Source organism: Mixophyes fleayi, chromosome 3 (assembly GCF_038048845.1).
Source record: "Mixophyes fleayi isolate aMixFle1 chromosome 3, aMixFle1.hap1, whole genome shotgun sequence".
Classification (NCBI taxonomy): Eukaryota; Metazoa; Chordata; class Amphibia; order Anura; family Limnodynastidae; genus Mixophyes; species Mixophyes fleayi.
Window position 1 is genome coordinate 9699890 of NC_134404.1, and position 22559 is coordinate 9722448.

Sequence of the window (22559 nt, forward strand, 5' to 3'; positions counted from 1 at the left end):
CGGAGGTAACGAGGAGAGACGGCGGAGGTTGGAGATGTCAACGATAAACCAGTCACTGCAGAGACCATAAAACATCTCCAGCAACTATAACTGTCCTTCTCCGCTATGTAATGTCCCAGTACATTCGTAACTGTGGAAGGTGGGACAGATCAGGCTGTTCTCCTCTGATGTCTGTTCTTCTTGCTGAGGCTTGGACACCACCTAACACGTCGCCCGCTGTGAGCTGTCCATCCAAGAAAGTAATTTATACATTTACTAGATGTTCCGACGGACCCGCGGCCAGTAGCAGAACGCTGTGTTGCAATTATTGACTCTCGTCAGTTGGCTAATTGTCAGGATTCTGATTAGCTGGTGGTTAATGACACGATCCCCCATTAAAATGTCGGACACCAATAAGTCAAGTGCAAATGATGTTGTAGGAGTTGTATCACCTTGTACATGTATATCATTGTTTAATAACAAGCGTGTGCAGCTCGTACTCCTCCCATTTAGAGAGGGAGATCAGCACAGTAACTGAGGAGCGCGTCCCGCTGGGAGAGAGAACCCTAAACCTTACGTATAATTACACTTTTCTTGTACCCTTCTTTCCTTCACATCAATAAGATACATGCTCTCAGCCATCTGCCTATAGGTCATTGTGACTTTGAAGTCTGCCGTACCGAAATTATACAATTTGTTTAAACTTCTATAATGTTCTAAAAAAGTTTGTTTCTGACTTTACCAGTTGTTTTAGAACCAAAGGAATTCCAGTTTTGTGCCAACATAGACATGTCAGCTTGTATATAGGGCTCCAAGACATCTACTGAAGTTGGACATATTGATTGTCATACCATTGGCCTGGTCTTGTCACCTACTGACCCCAGAGGACTAGATTGGCTCCAGATTCTTTTAGTGAATGGGATGTTCCGGTTGCTTCTGCAGATGGGTGCTCTAGTCACTGCAGACTCTTCTTCTTTCACCCGTGCAGCTCATAGGCCATTGAAGTTCTTGGTCTGGCTACGTTGCAGTGATCATCTCTTCAGCTGGCGCTCGGAGGAGATGTCACAGTCATCTTCTTGCTTGATGAGTAGTAAGTTCCTCTGTCTCCTGGTCACACTTCCAACAGTTTTTCTTAGTCCTCTGGTTCCACCTCTGATAAAGTTGGATCAGGTTAAGCCGATGCCCTGGCAATGAAGGTCTGCTTCACTTACGTTTTGTTTTTCCATGATACCACTATCTCAGTCCAGGATTCCAATTCTTTCAAGCATTTGGAGGACGTGTGAATTGGAAAGGAGTTTTGTCTGGTTTGTAAGTTGCTGATGGTAGGAGATCAATCCTCACCTGAGTCTATGGCAGGGCTGAGGCTGGAAGTGTAGAAGTTATTCCCACAAGGCTCTAATTCGTAAATGATACTTCTACATGAAGATGATGATGCTGCTAGTTCTACAAGACCAACTGAGTACAGGACAGTCGCCCCTTAATGCCTCTAGTACCAACTCCATTGTAGGTCCACCAAGTCCTTCAGCATAACTGTGAGATACCATCCGCTTCAGCCCCGTGCCCCGACATTAAGCCATCGATGGATGGATACCTGTCCAGTGCTGGGCTGTGTTCTTCTGATTCTGTCCTCCAGAGGGGTAGCACAAGTCCTTCACACAAAATATTTCTAGGACTCTCCTCAAACTTGGACCGATTTGATCACGGCTGAGACTGGGGGACAGCTCCTTCTTAAATAACACGAAGAATAGATATAAGTTACAACCTTCATAGCGCTCTAAAGATAACATTGAGATTAGCCTTTTCATTGACTTGTCTGGTCAATTCTCTAATACTAAAGCTGTGAACACACTACAGAAAACTGCTCATGATGTGATATCTGTAACCCTTTAACGACTGAACCTCCCAATGATCATACCAATTCATGTGTACTTGTACATCATCTGTACACTCTACAGATATCTGTCTACACCGCTGGTCGTGAGTGCGTATACACTGCAGAATCTGTCCCTCCCCATTGATGGTGAATTTTAGTCAGTTTATAAAATCAAATCAAACGATAGTCTGAGTTTTGGTACAATAAAACACATAGGCAAACTGAGGGGGGGGGGGGGGTTACTAGTGCCTGGAAACCCGCCTCCAAGTCTAGGGCACAGTATAATTGAGGTGGCTGGACCTTGCCCCCGCTTCACATGGCTCTGCTTGAAAAGGGAGAGCTCCTTGCACCTAACAGTAGTGCGCGCAACATTGCCCATGTATATTATAGGTATAGGAAGAGTTGGAGAGCAGCCAAGCACTGTCTATAATTATAGCCACACCCCCATGCATGCTGGTCACGCCCACTGGCGGCGCGGTGTGGAAACCCCCCCCCCCCCTCTACAAATCCTGCGTTTGCCCCTGAAACACTCGTGGGAGCTTACACACTAATGCGATATTAGACCTAACAGTCGTTTATTGTGGGATTGGCACTATGATCGGGTGCGATACCTGTAGTGTGTGCCCAGAGAATCATCTTTCTAGGCAAGTGTCATGTTCAATGTATCCCCTACATTGGTGTGAACATATCTCATGTTCAACTCCAACCAGACATTGCCGCAGCAGTCATTTGATGGAGCGCAGTGTAAAAAAGGTTTTTGAATTGTTCAGTGGTCTATAAATTCATCCATCTCATCCATTTTTATTACTGGCTTGGACATCTGGCCCAACACTAACGCCGTCTACATAATGAGACGTACAAGGAGGCTTGGTCCAGTACAGAATGTAGACAACATTATGAGAAAGGCCCGTAGGCGCTTGGAACATTGATGTTATTTATACAAACTTTGTTCTTTGCTATCGTCCAACATTCGGCTCTGAGAACTCCCCAATCCGTCTTTATTAATTAATTCCTTAATGTTGCAATATTGTGTTTCTTTGTAGCACCAAGTACCTGGATGTGCTCAGCTGTCACCTCTATTCAATTGCAATCTCTCCCATAAATGTGTCCATACAGCGCTACCAATACAGTCATTAAGGATATCCTGTTCTGGAGGCCGTGGACAGCAGTCCGTCTCTCCGCTGTCACCGTGACCTTTCTGATGACAGAGAAGTGGGAGGATGACCAGGAAGAACTGGTCGTCTGATGGGCTCTGTCCGCCTCTCCCAGCCGACTACATTGGTGTAATGACACGAGATTAGCTGTAGTGTCAGAGTGTTACACATTGCTGGTGTACATCATCATCATTGCAGAGTAGATTAAGAGTTACACCTCTCCCTGTTTGCAGGGATGTCTACAGAGTGATACCTGGGGAATCCTGGATTCCAAACAAACTGTGTAGAAAGTTTTACTGCATTGCAGATCTGGAGAGATGTCAGTATTTCAGCTGTGTCCCATTGTACAGTTCTCATGCTGTAACAATGTCATAATTGTCAGTATGTAGCCCTGGAATTAAGGGATTGTTATTGCTGGAAACCTTGTGATGTTGTATAAACACCGGTGGGAAGAACAACATCAGCTGCTATAACACATATCTCTATCTGTAATTAGTGTATTACTGAAATCAGCTGCAGTAAGACCCCGAACACACAGTCTGTCCTCAGGGCCTATGAAACGCTCTTTAAAACATAGAATATGACGGCAGATAAGAACCACTTGGCCCATCTAGTCTGCCCATATTTAACCTTTGGTAACCTCAAACCCTATTTCATCCTTAGTTCTTTGTAAGGATCCTTATGTCTATCCCAGGCATGTTTACATTGCTCTACTGTATTATCCTCTACCACCTCTGATGGAGGCTGTTCCACTTATCCACTACCCTTTCTGTGAAGAAGTTTTTCCTCACATTTCCCCTGAACCTACTTCCCCCCAGTGTCAGTGCATGTCCTCGTGTTCTAATACTTCTCTTCCCCCCCAGTGTCAGTACATGTCCTCGTGTCCTAATACTTCTCTTCCCCTCAGTGTCAGTACATGTCCTCGTGTTCTAATACTTCTCTTCCCCCCAGTGTCAGTACATGTCCTCGTGTTCTAGTACTTCTCTTCCCCCCCAGTGTCAGTACATGTCCTCATGTTCTAATACTTCTCTTCCCTCCAGTGTCAGTACATGTCCTCGTGTTCTAATACTTCTCTTCCCCCCAGTGTCAGTGCATGTCCTCGTGTTCTAATACTTCTCTTCCCCCCAGTGTCAGTACATGTCCTCGTGTTCTAATACTTCTCTTCCCCCCAGTGTCAGTACATGTCCTCGTGTTCTAATACTTCTCTTCCCCCCCAGTGTCAGTACATGTCCACGTGTTCTAATACTTCTCTTCCCCCTAGTGTCAGTGCATGTCCTCGTGTTCTAATACTTCTCTTCCCCCCAGTGTCAGTACATGTCCTCGTGTTCTAATACTTCTCTTCCCCCCAGTGTCAGTACATGTCCTCGTGTTCTAATACTTCTCTTCCCCCCAGTGTCAGTACATGTCCTCGTGTTCTAATACTTCTCTTCCCCCCAGTGTCAGTACATGTCCACGTGTTCTAATACTTCTCTTCCCCCCAGTGTCAGTGCATGTCCTCATGTTCTAATACTTCTCTTCCCTCCAGTGTCAGTACATGTCCTTGTGTTCTAATACTTCTCTTCCCCCCAGTGTCAGTGCATGTCCTCGTGTTCTAATACTTCTCTTCCCCCCAGTGTCAGTGCATGTCCTCGTGTTCTAATACTTCTCTTCCCCCCAGTGTCAGTACATGTCCTCGTGTTCTAATACTTCTCTTCTCCCAGTGTCAGTACATGTCCTCGTGTTCTAATACTTCTCTTCCCCCCAGTGTCAGTACATGTCCTCGTGTTCTAATACTTCTCTTCCCCCCAGTGTCAGTACATGTCCTCGTGTTCTAATACTTCTCTTCCCCCCAGTGTCAGTGCATGTCCTCGTGTTCTAATACTTCTCTTCCCCCCAGTGTCAGTGCATGTCCTCGTGTTCTAATACTTCTCTTCCCCCCAGTGTCAGTGCATGTCCTCGTGTTCTAATACTTCTCTTCCCCCCAGTGTCAGTACATGTCCTCGTGTTCTAATACTTCTCTTCCCCCCAGTGTCAGTACATGTCCTCGTGTTCTAATACTTCTCTTCCCCCCAGTGTCAGTACATGTCCTCGTGTTCTAATACTTCTCTTCCCCCCAGTGTCAGTACATGTCCACGTGTTCTAATACTTCTCTTCCCCCCAGTGTCAGTGCATGTCCTCATGTTCTAATACTTCTCTTCCCTCCAGTGTCAGTACATGTCCTTGTGTTCTAATACTTCTCTTCCCCCCAGTGTCAGTGCATGTCCTCGTGTTCTAATACTTCTCTTCCCCCCAGTGTCAGTACATGTCCTCGTGTTCTAATACTTCTCTTCCCCCCAGTGTCAGTACATGTCCTCGTGTTCTAATACTTCTCTTCCCCCCAGTGTCAGTGCATGTCCTCATGTTCTAATACTTCTCTTCCCTCCAGTGTCAGTACATGTCCTTGTGTTCTAATACTTCTCTTCCCCCCAGTGTCAGTGCATGTCCTCGTGTTCTAATACTTCTCTTCCCCCCAGTGTCAGTACATGTCCTCGTGTTCTAATACTTCTCTTCCCCCCAGTGTCAGTGCATGTCCTCGTGTTCTAATACTTCTCTTCCCCCCAGTGTCAGTACATGTCCTCGTGTTCTAATACTTCTCTTCCCCCCAGTGTCAGTGCATGTCCTCGTGTTCTAATACTTCTCTTCCCCTCAGTGTCAGTACATGTCCTCGTGTTCTAATACTTCTCTTCCCCCCAGTGTCAGTACATGTCCTCGTGTTCTAATACTTCTCTTCCCCCCAGTGTCAGTACATGTCCTTGTGTTCTAATACTTCTCTTCCCCCCAGTGTCAGTACATGTCCTCGTGTTCTAATACTTCTCTTCCCCCCAGTGTCAGTACATGTCCTCGTGTTCTAATACTTCTCTTCCCCCCAGTGTCAGTACATGTCCTCGGGTTCTAATACTTCTCTTCTCCCCAGTGTCAGTGCATGTCCTCGTGTTCTAATACTTCTCTTCCCTCCAGTGTCAGTACATGTCCTCGTGTTCTAATACTTCTCTTCCCCCCAGTGTCAGTACATGTCCTCGTGTTCTAATACTTCTCTTCCCCCCAGTGTCAGTACATGTCCTCGTGTTCTAATACTTCTCTTCCCCCCAGTGTCAGTATATGTCCTTGTGTTCTAATACTTCTCTTCCCCCCAGTGTCAGTACATGTCCTCGTGTTCTAATACTTCTCTTCCCCCCCAGTGTCAGTACATGTCCACGTGTTGTAATACTTCTCTTCCCCCCCAGTGTCAGTGCATGTCCTCGTGTTCTAATACTTCTCTTCCCCCCAGTGTCAGTACATGTCCTCGTGTTCTAATACTTCTCTTCCCCCCAGTGTCAGTACATGTCCTCGTGTTCTAATACTTCTCTTCCCCCCAGTGTCAGTACATGTCCTCGTGTTCTAATACTTCTCTTCCCCCCAGTGTCAGTACATGTCCACGTGTTCTAATACTTCTCTTCCCCCCAGTGTCAGTGCATGTCCTCATGTTCTAATACTTCTCTTCCCTCAAGTGTCAGTACATGTCCTTGTGTTCTAATACTTCTCTTCCCCCCAGTGTCAGTGCATGTCCTCGTGTTCTAATACTTCTCTTCCCCCCAGTGTCAGTGCATGTCCTCGTGTTCTAATACTTCTCTTCCCCCCAGTGTCAGTACATGTCCTCGTGTTCTAATACTTCTCTTCTCCCAGTGTCAGTACATGTGCTCGTGTTCTAATACTTCTCTTCCCCCCAGTGTCAGTACATGTCCTCGTGTTCTAATACTTCTCTTCCCCCCAGTGTCAGTACATGTCCTCGTGTTCTAATACTTCTCTTCCCCCCAGTGTCAGTGCATGTCCTCGTGTTCTAATACTTCTCTTCCCCCCAGTGTCAGTGCATGTCCTCGTGTTCTAATACTTCTCTTCCCCCCAGTGTCAGTGCATGTCCTCGTGTTCTAATACTTCTCTTCCCCCCAGTGTCAGTACATGTCCTCGTGTTCTAATACTTCTCTTCCCTCCAGTGTCAGTACATGTCCTTGTGTTCTAATACTTCTCTTCCCCCCAGTGTCAGTGCATGTCCTCGTGTTCTAATACTTCTCTTCCCCCCAGTGTCAGTGCATGTCCTCGTGTTCTAATACTTCTCTTCCCTCCAGTGTCAGTGCATGTCCTCGTGTTCTAATACTTCTCTTCCCCCCAGTGTCAGTGCATGTCCTCATGTTCTAATACTTCTCTTCCCCCCAGTGTCAGTGCATGTCCTCGTGTTCTAATACTTCTCTTCCCCCCAGTGTCAGTGCATGTCCTCGTGTTCTAATACTTCTCTTCCCTCCAGTGTCAGTGCATGTCCTCGTGTTCTAATACTTCTCTTCCCCCCAGTGTCAGTGCATGTCCTCGTGTTCTAATACTTCTCTTCCCTCCAGTGTCAGTGCATGTCCTCGTGTTCTAATACTTCTCTTCCCCCCAGTGTCAGTGCATGTCCTCGTGTTCTAATACTTCTCTTCCCCCCAGTGTCAGTGCATGTCCTCGTGTTCTAATACTTCTCTTCCCCCCAGTGTCAGTACATGGCCTCATGTTCTAATACTTCTCTTCCCTCCAGTGTCAGTGCATGTCCTCGTGTTCTAATACTTCTCTTCCCCCCAGTGTCAGTGCATGTCCTCGTGTTCTAATACTTCTCTTCCCCCCAGTGTCAGTACATGTCCTCGTGTTCTAATACTTCTCTTCCCCCCCCAGTGTCAGTGCATGTCCTCGTGTTCTAATACTTCTCTTCCCCCCCCAGTGTCAGTACATGTCCTCGTGATCTAATACTTCTCTTCCCCCCAGTGTCAGTACATATCCTCGTGTTCTAATGCTTCTCTTCCCCCCAGTGTCAGTACATGTCCTCGTGATCTAATACTTCTCTTCCCCCCAGTGTCAGTACATATCCTCGTGTTCTAATACTTCTCTTCCCCCCAGTGTCAGTACATGGCCTCGTGTTCTAATACTTCTCTTCCCCCCCAGTGTCAGTACATGTCCTCGTGTTCTAATACTTCTCTTCCCCCCCAGTGTCAGTACATGTCCTCGTGTTCTAATACTTCTCTTCCCCCCAGTGTCAGTACATGTCCTCATGTTCTAATACTTCTCTTCCCCCCAGTGTCAGTACATGTCCTCGTGTTCTAATTCTTCTCTTCCTTTGTACAATGTTTCCCTCCTGCACCTTGTTATAACCCTTGATATATTTGAAAGTTTCTATCATGTCCCCCGTTCCCTTGTCTCCTCCAAACTATACATAATAAGATCTTTTACTCTTTCCGGGTAAGATTTGTGCTGTAGACCATGCACCATTTTAGTTGCCCTTCTTTGTACAGTCTGTAATGTATTTATATCCTTCTGGAGATACGGCCTCCAGAATTGAACACAGTATCTAGATGAGGCCGTACCAATGACCTATACAGGGGTATTATTACTTCTTTCTTTCTGCTACTGATTCCTCTCCTTATACAACCCAGCATCTGACTTGCCTTCCTCATTGCTTTGTTACATTGTTTACCTGCTTTTAAGTCATCTGAAATAGTGACTCTTAGATCCCTTTCCTCCGCAGTAGTTCCCATTATACTATATTTAGCCTTTGGGTTTTTGAGACCCAAGTGCATGATTTTGCAGTAGTTTGGCATTAACGATTATAGTCCCAAAAACAATGGACGTGGATGGAGCCGCAGACGGACTTTACCACGAGCGCTCTCTTGTTGCCTAGCACCCATTTCAAGGTTTACTTTGAAAAGCGTTATAAAATGTGATAGTCTTTTATGTTAGTGCTCATTTAGTTACATAGTGCACCATGATCCTGCTTTTAATGCTACAGTAAAGCGAGGACAAAGGGGTTATCTACACTGTAAGTAGTGTTGCATTTCAACGCCTCTGTGTAGGAGCCTTCCAACAGTAGCCTATAGTAACTGGGCACAGATTTAGCATTAACGCCACTGTGTATGTACCCTACTGTCACCCGGATTAAACGTTATATCTGTGATTCCTCTTACTATAGCTAGAACAGCTCCTCTATTGTAAGAGGGAAGAACGCTATACAAACAACTCTCCCATTTCCTTATACTAACTGTATAGTTGTGTGTTTCGGTGAAGTATGGTATGGTCTCAAGATATTATTCTAAGTGTCCCGTTATCTAATTCAAAGGTTTGTCCAGTTTTTTCTTTGCTCACCAAAATCATCATCATCATCATTTATTTATATAGCGCCACTGATTCCGCAGCGCTGTACAGAGAACTCATTCACATCTATCCCCATACACACAGACAGACAAAGAGACTAGGGTCAATTTAATAGCATCCAATTAACCTACCAGTATGTTTTTGGAGTGTGGGAGGAAACCGGAGCACCTGGAGGAAACCCACGCAAACACGGGGAAAACATACAAACTCCACACAGATAAGGCCATGGTCTGGAATCAAACTCATGACCCCAGTGCTGTGAGGCAGAAGGGCTAACCACTGAGCCACCGTGCTGCCCTGAAAGTTGTAGCCAAATAGCCAAAATAAAACCAAAACAAACCTTAACTAACTCTATTACTTTCCAGTTAAAAATATTGTATATACTGTCTCCATGTCTGTGTCTCGCCATCATCCAGCCCTGTATTGTCCTGTCTTAAGGACAGTGAGCAAAGAACAGAGATGGTGTAATAACCCATCCAAAATACTACAATGACGGCGGCCATGTTTCTTGTCACATGCCAGAATACTGTTCAGCCTGGTGACGTGGCCGTATATAAGCCAATATAGGTGTAACCTCCTGGGATCCGTGTACGGTAAAGGAAAATGATGTTCTGCATAATGTTCCGGTTTTATGTGTTGTTCTTTCCATAACCTGTGTGTTCCACGTCAGCGAGAGTCTTTGTGTAGTGTTGTCATTGTTTGCACTACAAGAAGAGTAAAGATCCTCCTTCCGTGTACAGTATATTATGCAGTTATGGAGAGGTCTATTGAATAAAGAAGCACTGGATAGATATGTGTATTAGACCCTCACAGTATAATGCTTCAAGGTCGCTGACTCTCAGAAAACCACGATAAAAATGGAAATTATTACAAATCGAGGCCATTATAATTTAATATTTATGAGACCGTGATATAAGTCGATTAACTGGTTTTAATACATTTTAATGCATTAATAACATAGGCCCTGATTCATTAAGGCAAGAAATTTCTTACTTAAGTCTCTTGGACAAAACCATCTTACAATGCAAGGGGTGAAAGTGAGTTTTCTGTTTTGCACATAAGTTAAATACTGACTGTTTTTTCATGCAGCACACAAATATCAACTTTAATTTTCAGTGTTCAAATAATCTATCAAGTATTTGTGTGTTACATGAAAAACAGCCAGTATTTAACTTATGTGCAAAATAGAATACTAATTTGCACCCCTTGCATTGTAACATGGTTTTGTCCAAGAGACTTAAGTAAGAAATCTGTTGCCTAAGTTCCTTAATGAATCAGGCCCATAGTGTTCTGATATATTATATGGTATGAATATGAATATAATACCTATTTGAATATACCTATACACTTATTATGTTTATATATGGCTTTCTAATGGTTTTTTTTATTAGAGTCAATAATGCACTGTCATTGATGTCACTGGTTCCTAGTGACTGGATAGGCTGCACTCTCAGTGATGTCACTGGTTCCTAGTGACTGGATAGGCTGCACTCTCAGTGATGTCACTGGTTCCTAGTGACTGGATAGGCTGCACTCTCAGTGATGTCACTGGTTCCTTGTGACTGGATAGGCTGCATTCTCAGTGATGTCACTGGTTCCTAGTGACTGGATAGGCTGCACTCTCAGTGATGTCACTGGTTCCTAGTGACTGGATAGGCTGCACTCTCAGTGATGTCACTGGTTCCTAGTGACTGGATAGGCTGCACTCTCAGTGATGTCACTGGTTCCTTGTGACTGGATAGGCTGCATTCTCAGTGATGTCACTGGTTCCTAGTGACTGGATAGGCTGCATTCTCAGTGATGTCACTGGTTCCTAGTGACTGGATAGGCTGCACTCTCAGTGATGTCACTGGTTCCTAGTGACTGGATAGGCTGCACTCTCAGTGATGTCACTGGTTCCTAGGGACTGGATAGGCTGCACTCTCAGTGATGTCACTGGTTCCTAGTGACTGGATAGGCTGCACTCTCAGTGATGTCACTGGTTCCTAGTGACTGGATAGGCTGCACTCTCAGTGATGTCACTGGTTCCTAGTGACTGGATAGGCTGCACTCTCAGTGATGTCACTGGTTCCTAGTGACTGGATAGGCTGCACTCTCAGTGATGTCACTGGTTCCTAGGGACTGGATAGGCTGCACTCTCAGTGATGTCACTGGTTCCTAGGGACTGGATAGGCTGCACTCTCAGTGATGTCACTGGTTCCTAGGGACTGGATAGGCTGCACTCTCAGTGATGTCACTGGTTCCTAGTGATTGGATAGGCAGCACTCTCAGTGATGTCACTGGTTCCTAGTGACTGGATAGGCTGCACTCTCAGTGATGTCACTGGTTCCTAGGGACTGGATAGGCTGCACTCTCAATCGCTCACATTTAAATGAATATTGATACAGCTCACAGAATGATAGCATCCACTGTGTTTAGGTGATTAGGGATGTTTACTTCAGATGCTTCTTGTTAATTGCTCCTTATATCTGTTAATTCATTAATTAATGCTGTGTAAGGATTGTTCACATCCATCACTGAATATTAACTAATGTCAACAAGCGTATGCCGAGAGAAGTTTGTACTTTTATTTCTACAAAGTAGAACACTGTAAATCCTTTAAAAATATATAAAATTCTATTTTTCTTTCCAGTTCAATGGTGTGAAAGGGAAAAGTCATGACTGTCCCTGCGTCTGTCTCCCAGCTAGTAATTATGTAGTGAAGGTTATGTGACGGGTGGACAAGGTGAAGTTTGCTGGGAGCAGCTCTACCTGCCGCTTTGATTATGAAAATGATTAGCGCACTCCTAAGTTGTAGGTATAATTATCAGTATTCCACTAGTGTCCTGTGACGTAGCTCTGAGAGCAGATCCTGTATCACAAGGTCACCGTCAGCAGATGAAGATGAATGGAAGGAGTTTAGTTGTATAAACATGGCCTTGTTCTAAGTATAAGCCGTTCAGTACAGGAAATGAGAGTGGATTTTGCAAGTTGATGCCTGACTTGGTTGGTTGGATACGGCTCTAGCATTGTGTATCTAACAGAACTCTGTTTTTAGGAGGAGTAGCTTTGATTCCTTCTCCAGAATAAAACTATTCAAGTCAGGGATTTATAAACCACTGACATCCGCAGAAAATGCAGCGTTGAGGGACCCACTATCCCTACGTTGTCCGACAAGTCGTAATGTAGAGTGTTTTATAATCGTTACTTGAAACTCATTTATCATTTTTGGCATTGACACATGACATAACGGAGATTCAAGACTGCACTCTGCTCCTGATTCTGGCCCCTATTCTCTGGAGCTTCTTTGTTGATGATGATGATTGTGCAGCTGGTATACAGAATCCCAGAGCTGTACCTGTATATACTAACCACAGTGTGTCTGAGAGCAGACTCCCATGTTAGCAGAGAACACAAAGCAACAAAAACACACAATGTTACTGCAGTTATTTGATTCTGCAAACGGAATTAACCAAAACCTAGGTTTATATTCTCATCAAATTATCTTCACTGGAACGTCTGTTGATGATGCTCTCTGATCATAGTGTTATATAGTGATGATGTAGACGGGTGTTACTGTATTGTCCTGTGACAGCAGGGTGCTCTCTGATCATAGTGTTATATAGTGATGATGTAGACGGGTGTTACTGTATTGTCCTGTGACGGCAGGGTGCTCTCTGATCATAGTGTTATATAGTGATGATGTAGACGGATGTTACTGTATTGTCCTGTGACAGCAGGGTGCTCTCTGATCATAGTGTTATATAGTGATGATGTAGACGGGTGTTACTGTATTGTCCTGTGACCGCAGGGTGCTCTCTGATCATAGTGTTATATAGTGATGACGTAGACGGGTGTTACTGTACTGTCCTGTGACAGCAGGGTGCTCTCTGATCATAGTGTTATATAGTGATGATGTAGACGGGTGTTACTGTATTGTCCTGTGACAGCAGGGTGCTCTCTGATCATAGTGTTATATAGTGATGATGTAGACGGGTGTTACTGTATTGTCCTTTGACGGCAGGGTGCTCACTGATCATAGTGTTATATAGTGATGACGTAGACGGATGTTACTGTATTGTCCTGTGACAGCAGAGTGCTCTCTGATCATAGTGTTATATAGTGATGATGTAGACGGGTGTTACTGTATTGTCCTGTGACAGCAGGGTGCTCTCTGATCATAGTGTTATATAGTGATGATGTAGACGGGTGTTACTGTACTGTCCTGTGACAGCAGGGTGCTCTCTGATCATAGTGTTATATAGTGATGATGTAGACGGGTGTTACTGTATTGTCCTGTGACAGCAGGGTGCTCTCTGATCATAGTGTTATATAGTGATGATGTAGACGGGTGTTACTGTATTGTCCTGTGATAGCAGGGTGCTCTCTGATCATAGTGTTATATAGTGATGATGTAGACGGGTGTTACTGTATTGTCCTGTGACAGCAGGGTGCTCTCTGATCATAGTGTTATATAGTGATGATGTAGACGGGTGTTACTGTATTGTCCTGTGACAGCAGGGTGCTCTCTGATCATAGTGTTATATAGTGATGATGTAGACGGGTGTTACTGTACTGTCCTGTGACAGCAGGGTGTTCTCTGATCATAGTGTTATATAGTGATGATGTAGACATGTGTTACTGTATTGTCCTGTGACAGCAGGGTGCTCTCTGATCATAGTGTTATATAGTGATGATGTAGACGGGTGTTACTGTATTGTCCTGTGACGGCAGGGTGCTCTCTGATCATAGTATTATATAGTGATGATGTAGACGGGTGTTACTGTATTGTCCTGTGACAGCAGAGTGCTCTCTGATCATAGTGTTATATAGTGATGACGTAGACGGGTGTTACTGTACTGTTCTGTGACAGCAGGGTGCTCTCTGATCATAGTGTTATATAGTGATGATGTAGACGGGTGTTACTGTATTGTCCTGTGACAGCAGGGTGCTCTCTGATCATAGTGTTATATAGTGATGATGTAGACGGGTGTTACTGTATTGTCCTGTGATAGCAGGGTGCTCTCTGATCATAGTGTTATATAGTGATGATGTAGACGGGTGTTACTGTATTGTCCTGTGACAGCAGGGTGCTCTCTGATCATAGTGTTATATAGTGATGACGTAGACGGGTGTTACTGTATTGTCCTGTGACAGCAGGGTGCTCTCTGATCATAGTGTTATATAGTGATGATGTAGACGGGTGTTACTGTATTGTCCTGTGACAGCAGGGTGCTCTCTGATCATAGTGTTATATAGTGATGATGTAGACGGGTGTTACTGTATTGTCCTGTGACAGCAGGGTGCTCTCTGATCATAGTGTTATATAGTGATGATGTAGACGGGTGTTACTGTATTGTCCTGTGACAGCAGAGTGCTCTCTGATCATAGTGTTATATAGTGATGACGTAGACGGGTGTTACTGTACTGTCCTGTGACAGCAGGGTGCTCTCTGATCATAGTGTTATATAGTGATGATGTAGACGGGTGTTGCTGTATTGTCCTGTGACAGCAGGGTGCTCTCTGATCATAGTGTTATATAGTGATGATGTAGACGGGTGTTACTGTATTGTCCTGTGACAGCAGGGTGTTCTCTGATCATAGTGTTATATAGTGATGACGTAGACGGGTGTTACTGTATTGTCCTGTGACAGCAGGGTGCTCTCTGATCATAGTGTTATATAGTGATGACGTAGACGGGTGTTACTGTATTGTCCTGTGACAGCAGAGTGCTCTCTGATCATAGTGTTATATAGTGATGACGTAGACGGGTGTTACTGTACTGTCCTGTGACAGCAGGGTGCTCTCTGATCATAGTGTTATATAGTGATGATGTAGACGGGTGTTACTGTATTGTCCTGTGACAGCAGGGTGCTCTCTGATCATAGTGTTATATAGTGATGATGTAGACGGGTGTTACTGTATTGTCCTGTGACAGCAGGGTGTTCTCTGATCATAGTGTTATATAGTGATGACGTAGACGGGTGTTACTGTACTGTCCTGTGACAGCAGGGTGCTCTCTGATCATAGTGTTATATAGTGATGATGTAGACGGGTGTTATTGTATTGTCCTGTGACAGCAGGGTGCTCTCTGATCATAGTGTTATATAGTGATGATGTAGACGGGTGTTACTGTATTGTCCTGTGATAGCAGGGTGCTCTCTGATCATAGTGTTATATAGTGATGATGTAGACGGGTGTTACTGTATTGTCCTGTGACAGCAGGGTGCTCTCTGATCATAGTGTTATATAGTGATGATGTAGACGGGTGTTACTGTATTGTCCTGTGACAGCAGGGTGCTCTCTGATCATAGTGTTATATAGTGATGATGTAGACGGGTGTTACTGTATTGTCCTGTGACAGCAGAGTGCTCTCTGATCATAGTGTTATATAGTGATGACGTAGACGGGTGTTACTGTACTGTCCTGTGACAGCAGGGTGCTCTCTGATCATAGTGTTATATAGTGATGATGTAGACGGGTGTTACTGTATTGTCCTGTGACAGCAGGGTGCTCTCTGATCATAGTGTTATATAGTGATGATGTAGACGGGTGTTACTGTATTGTCCTGTGACAGCAGGGTGTTCTCTGATCATAGTGTTATATAGTGATGACGTAGACGGGTGTTACTGTATTGTCCTGTGACAGCAGGGTGCTCTCTGATCATAGTGTTATATAGTGATGACGTAGACGGGTGTTACTGTATTGTCCTGTGACAGCAGGGTGCTCTCTGATCATAGTGTTATATAGTGATGACGTAGATGGGTGTTACTGTATTGTCCTGTGACAGCAGGGTGCTCTCTGATCATAGTGTTATATAGTGATGATGTAGACGGGTGTTACTGTATTGTCCTGTGACAGCAGGGTGTTCTCTGATCATAGTGTTATATAGTGATGACGTAGACGGGTGTTACTGTATTGTCCTGTGACAGCAGGGTGCTCTCTGATCATAGTGTTATATAGTGATGACGTAGACGGGTGTTACTGTATTGTCCTGTGACAGCAGGGTGCTCTCTGATCATAGTGTTATATAGTGATGACGTAGACGGGTGTTACTGTATTGTCCTGTGACAGCAGGGTGTTCTCTGATCATAGTGTTATATAGTGATGATGTAGACGGGTGTTACTGTATTGTCCTGTGACAGCAGGGTGCTCTCTGATCATAGTGTTATATAGTGATGACGTAGACGGGTGTTACTGTATTGTCCTGTGACAGCAGGGTGCTCTCTGATCATAGTGTTATATAGTGATGACGTAGACGGGTGTTACTGTATTGTCCTGTGACAGCAGGGTGTTCTCTGATCATAGTGTTATATAGTGATGATGTAGACGGGTGTTACTGTATTGTCCTGTGACGGCAGGGTGCTCTCTGATCATAGTGTTATATAGTGATGATGTAGACGGGTGTTACTGTATTGTCCTGTGACAGCAGGGTGCTCTCTGATCATAGTATTATATAGTGATGATGTAGACGGGTGTTACTGTATTGTCCTGTGACAGCAGGGTGCTCTCTGATCATAGTGTTATATAGTAATGATGTAGACGGGTGTTACTGTATTGTCCTGTGACAGCAGGGTGCTCTCTGATCATAGTGTTATATAGTGATGATGTAGACGGGTGTTACTGTATTGTCCTGTGACAGCAGGGTGCTCTCTGATCATAGTGTTATATAGTGATGACGTAGACGGGTGTTACTGTATTGTCCTGTGACAGCAGGGTGCTCTCTGATCATAGTGTTATATAGTGATGACGTAGACGGGTGTTACTGTCCTTTGGATGCCGGTGATGTAATTTTTGGCATCAGACGACTTTGGGAGTTTTCCTGTACAGACAGTTATATAACTGGGATCACGGCCATAAATATCACTTTCTCTGGTGGTTTTCCCTGTAATTCTGGGTTTGCTCTGTGGTGACAATCTGGGGTTGACGTGTCAGTCATTGTGGTCACATTGAGGACATAACTGTGGTGCAGCAATTACAGAGTAAACCAGCCACACATCTTGTGTATACAGTCTTCTTAATGTGCTTCTACTTTCCAGGACAAGTGTTACCCAATTGTTGTATTCATAGAGGCTGCAGATTACAGTGCAGGAAACAGATGCTGTAACCACTGGCAACCAATTGCAATCTAGCTGTAACCCCTGGAAACCAATTGGAATCTAGTTGTAACCCGCAGCAACCAATTGGAATCTAGTTGTAACCCACAGCAACCAATTGGAATGTAGCTATATCCTCTAGCAATCATTTGGATTCTACCTGTAACCCCTAGCAACCAATTGGAATGTAGCTATAACCCCTAACAACCAGTTGGAGTCTAGCTGTTATTTCCTCAGGTTATAACATGAAGGCAATCATTTTATTGGTTATTACAGACTATATCACCATTTTTGTTATATTTACAGGATGGACCTCCTATGCCACCCTGTCCGTGTGTTGCTGGGGACATGCTGAGCTTGCCTTGCCACCGGTCACTTTCCTTATCCCAAATTGCACCCCTCTAAAAGCAATAGGAGGGGCCTGCTGCCAGCATTAGGCTCCTTAGCGTCACCTAGAACTCGTTCCTTCTGGGTATCTCGCTGCTAGTGTACCCCCTTGCTGGGCACCTGGGCTGGTACCCCTGACCTCTTCTTTTAGATCAGGGTTGCTGTGGATGGTTCCCCCTGGCCTATCACAATGGGCAGAGCTGCAGGTAGCGGGCAGAGCGTTGGTACTGGATGCTGGGCCCCAACCTCAGAACAGCTGGATAACGGGTTAGATTGGTATAATCTGTAGTTGACAGGAATTACAGCAGGTAAGTAGGCATCAAAGCAGGTTCCTTAAGCAGTGATGTTTATTAGCTCATGTAGCCCTTATATGGACAGTTACACGAGTTTGTGGTACTAGTGATCTCCAGAAGGTACAGATGAAATGATACATTGCATGGTCAAACAGTCTGCTTTTTATACAGATTTACACAGATACCCTGGCATGAGGTAATCCAGCCTCCAGCCCCTCTAACCAATCCAGTTGCTTCATGCATCCTGCACATAACTCAGCCAGGAGGGGTTTAACTCCTTGTTACATTGCTGCTAGCGGCACCACAACGTCTGAGGTTTTATATTGAATGTTTACCATCAGGATATAACATTTTCTCTAATTTTGCTTTTAACTCAATTTAACTTGCAAAATTCACATTAATCTATGATCAGTTGCATCCTGAGTCTTACACATAGGAGGTCTTCCAGCAAGTCTATTTATCCCTCCTGTGCTTTCAGGCTCAGCAGATGTGTTGGTAATTCAGCAATAAAAAAGGTCTAATTAACATGAGATTACCAGTCTCCAGACAGGAAAAACATATCCCCTGCACACATATACTTACTGGGGATTTCCTATAGAAAAGTGACAAAATCCAAACATGAGATACTGTCTCAGAAATTAATACCTCAGCAATCAGTACATTTCTAAAACACAGTATCAAAAATCAGTACATTTGAAATTATATAAATAGGCACACTGCGCTAATAATATATTTATGCAATAAGTTATTTATAAGTGATCCAGTCACAAGTACATTAAAGCCCCAATGTCTCAGGACCCAAATTTAAGTTGGTATGGATGGATTGTATTACAAAGACGACCTATGGTTTATATTATACTACACTTCATGTGTTACCCACTAGATTGTAAGCTCTCTGGAGCAGGGTTCTCCCTGTTCTATGCTCTGTGTGACGCCTTTCAAACCAATGACAATAATAATAGTCTGTAGTCTGGTGCCCTGTTAAACCTTCTACAGTCTTTAAGTTATATCAGCAGAGGGTATAGGACCCCAAATAACTAGAACACTTCCCATCTACCTCCCTTAATTCAGAACGCAGGGACCCGTGCACTGTCAGTGAGCACTATGCCCCCTATTGTTTACATGCAGGTATAGTGTGTACGCTCCCCCATCCATGTGGTATTCTGATACAGCTGGATGGAATGGTAATTGTCCTATGCTAGATGCGGACTAGGCAACCTCTGCGTCTCTGGCGGTTGTTGAACTACAAGTATTGGTCATAAGCACGCTGGGACAAGCCACAGGTTACCTGCCTGTCTGTTCCGTCCAATGCCTACGTTCATTCAGTTCCATGTCCAGCATTAATGACCGTCACTGTGCACCCAAACCACTCATACTAAGGGACCCGATAGTGATGTCTGATGGTTACTGGTGATTGTTCTGAGAACACAGTGCTGACCCGTACAGTTATAGTGTATGCGAAGGCCGTACTGTCCCTGCTGATGTGCGGTAATGTGTCATTCATGTAAATACACCCAGTGCTGACCAATGACTAACTGTGTGATTTACTTTGCAGGATGATTGAAGAGAGCGGAAAACGGAGGAGGACGATGGCCGAGAAGCGGCAGCTCTTCATGGAAATGAGTAAGTTGTCTGTGTGTATAGCTGACATCAGAAAGTGAACCTACCTGTCTTACTGGAAACACCGCTACCGGACACTGCCATATTTCTCAGTATGTCCATCCTAAATCTCTGTTGTTGACCTGTTGTCAGCGGTGTTTGAGGGTAAAAAACATTTTTATTAATTTTGTTTGACCTGTATACAGTTCAGTACTTGTCCTTGTGTCTATCTTCACAGCATTGTACTGGTCACTAAGAGAGATGTGTAAATTATTAATTTCACTTTTGCTTTAATTAATAAAGTGAAACACAAGAGTTTGGTCTTGTGGTATCTGGTTGTGTGCTCCCCTTGTTCCTGTGCACAATACAGCGCTCAGGGTACAGAAATCACTGTTCATTTTTTGGGGCCAATTCAGTTAGCGACGAGGTTCTGTAATCTGTGGGATATTTATGGTTCAAAATGAAATCCACGTGAGATGCTTTGAGATTTAACATTTCAGTGGAAACCTGATGGCGGAACCCTCGCTGTTCGTTAGTTGGTGGTGGGTACTGCAGGGTTTATGGGGAACTAATAGCTGCATAATGTTACATTTTAGGGGCGCAGAATTACGATGTGATTCGGCTGTCTACCTACCGGACGGCGTGCAAGCTTAGATTTATACAGAAGCGCTGCAACCGTAAGTATATTTATTCCTGTGTGTTTTACCCCAGTCCCTGCTCGTACATCACCTGATGTCTGACCCCTGTACATTGTAGGGACCCTGCAGAGAGCTGCACCGTTACCCCAGCACTGGGCAGTGAGGGCAGGAAGGGCTAATATGGGATATTTCTGTGTGTGGTATATAGGTATATAGGGAATACATTAAACTTAATTGGAATAAGATGGTGCATTATTTTTTCAGTTTTTTTCCAATGCTGTTTTGCAGTCACTAACACAGAGCTGCAGCAAAACAAACATATATATGTATGTATACAGGGACAATGCACACGTAGAGGCTTAGTGATAGAGTGCAGGACGTGAGGCCTACTTGGTGTTCCGCAGAGTGATAAGTCTATGTGTGATGTCACAGGGCTGTTGGGGAGACAGTGTGAACCTCCGCATACAACGGCTTAAAGACAAGAAATCAGAGAGGAAAACGTTCAACTGATTTTCTAAATTAAAAGCATAGAATATAATAATTCATGGTGATGTCCCTTTCAGTCTAAACTGAGCCTGTGAGAGAAGATCACTGTGACAGAATGGACCTCCTATGCCATCCTGTCCGTTGTGTTGCTGGGGATCGGCTGGGCTTGCCATGGCACCATCCCCTTTCTTTATCTCAGATGCGCCCTCTAACCGCAGTAGGAGGGGCTTAAGCTGCTGCCACCATTGGACTCCTTAGCTGCATCCAGAACCGCGTCCTTCTGGGTAACTGACGCTGCCAGTGTACCCGTTTGCTGGTGCACCTGGGCTGGTACCCCTGACCTCTTTTTCAGATCCAGGTTGCTGTGGATGGATCCCCCCTGGCCTATCACACTGACCAGAGCTGCAGGTAGCGGCAGAGCGTTGGTTCTGGATGCTGGGTCTCAACCTCAGAACAGCTGGATAACGTATTAGATTTGGGTCTGATCTGTAAGTCACAGGGATTAGGCATCAAAGCAGGTTCCTTAGCAGTGATGTTTATCAGCTCAGGAAGTCCTAAAAAGGACAGTTACATCCACTAGTTGAAGGTACTAGTGACATCCAGAAAGGTGCAGATAGAATGATACATTTCAGTACAAGCCAGTGCTCTTTTTATACACATTCCGACATACGTCAGCAGAGGGTCAGCCAGCCCCCTGATCCGGGATGGCTCCGCCACGTCTGAGTTAATCTTCGTATCAGGATGCAATATGTTTCCCAAAACATGGATTTAAATGCAATGCAAAGTTTACAAAATTGACACTAATCTTTTATCCTAAAAATTGCTTGTTGCATTATTTGGACATAGCAGCGGCCCCCTGCTATGTATATAGGCTAAACAGACGTGCTGGCCACTGAGATGAAAAGGTCTAATTAACAGGCGGGTCTTTCTTTAGAAAAGTTATACAAATCCAATAATGACATCCTGTCTCAGAAGTTACAAGTCAATACCTCAGAAATTAAGACATTTACACATACAGCACGGTAAGAGGCCGTCACACACCTAGCGCGGTAAGAGACCGTCACACACAGAACGCAGTAGTAGAACGTTCTATGCGCAGATCTAGCGATTTCCTCCGAGGTTTGTAGGGTTCCTGCAGAGAGCTGCGCACTGTTATCTCGTCAGATATCTGTGTATGGCAGTGGTTCCCAAACTTTTGCAGTTCGCGGCACCCTTAGAGTCTCCATAATTTTTTCAAGGCACCCCTCCAAAATAATTACTGAGCAGTCCCATTTTATAAGTAGCTGGGTCAAAAAACTTAATAAGTATTTAGGTCGGGACAGAAATACTTATTTAGTTGTATGCAAAAATACACATAAATATAAGGGAAAATAATATTTTTATATATTTTTTTCAATTAAATTACTGTCTAAGAATAATTTACAGCTAACACACTCTGTGCCCTCCTGCATCTCTACACACTATGTGCCCTCCTGCATCTCTACACACTCTGTGCCCCCTCTGCATCCACACACTCTGTGCCCCCTCTGCATCCACACACTCTGTGGCCCCTCTGCATCCACACACTCTGTGCCCCCTCTGCATCCACACACTCTGTGCCCCCTCTGCATCCACACACTCTGTGCCCCCTCTGCATCCACACACTCTGTGCCCCCTCTGCATCCACACACTCTGTGCCCCCTCTGCATCCACACACTCTGTGGCCCCTCTGCATCCACACACTCTGTGGCCCCTCTGCATCCACACACTCTGTGCCCCCTCTGCATCCACACACTCTGTGCCCCCTCTGCATCCACACACTCTGTGCCCCCTCTGCATCCCGCCATAGACAGGAAGAAAGAAAAAAACAAACAAGAAAAAACAAAACAAAAACTTACCAATCCGGCGGCGCCCGGGACCCAGCATCCTCT

The 22559-nt window shown here is 44.6% G+C and overlaps 1 protein-coding gene across 6 annotated transcripts in view; it reads left to right on the forward strand.

Moving 5' to 3' along the window:
• The window catches only part of DTNB (dystrobrevin beta), a 145820-nt gene that overhangs the window by 13485 nt on the left and 109776 nt on the right, over window positions 1–22559 (forward strand). For all 6 annotated transcript variants that reach the window (XR_012689508.1, XR_012689507.1, XM_075201085.1 and 3 more), the window contains exons 2-3: window positions 19482–19549; window positions 20122–20202. Coding sequence is in view for 4 of the 6 variants with exons in the window: in XM_075201085.1 (XP_075057186.1) it covers window positions 19483–19549; window positions 20122–20202 (148 nt within the window). In the remaining 2 variants the exon portion in view is untranslated. The remainder of the gene's footprint in view (window positions 1–19481; window positions 19550–20121; window positions 20203–22559) is intronic.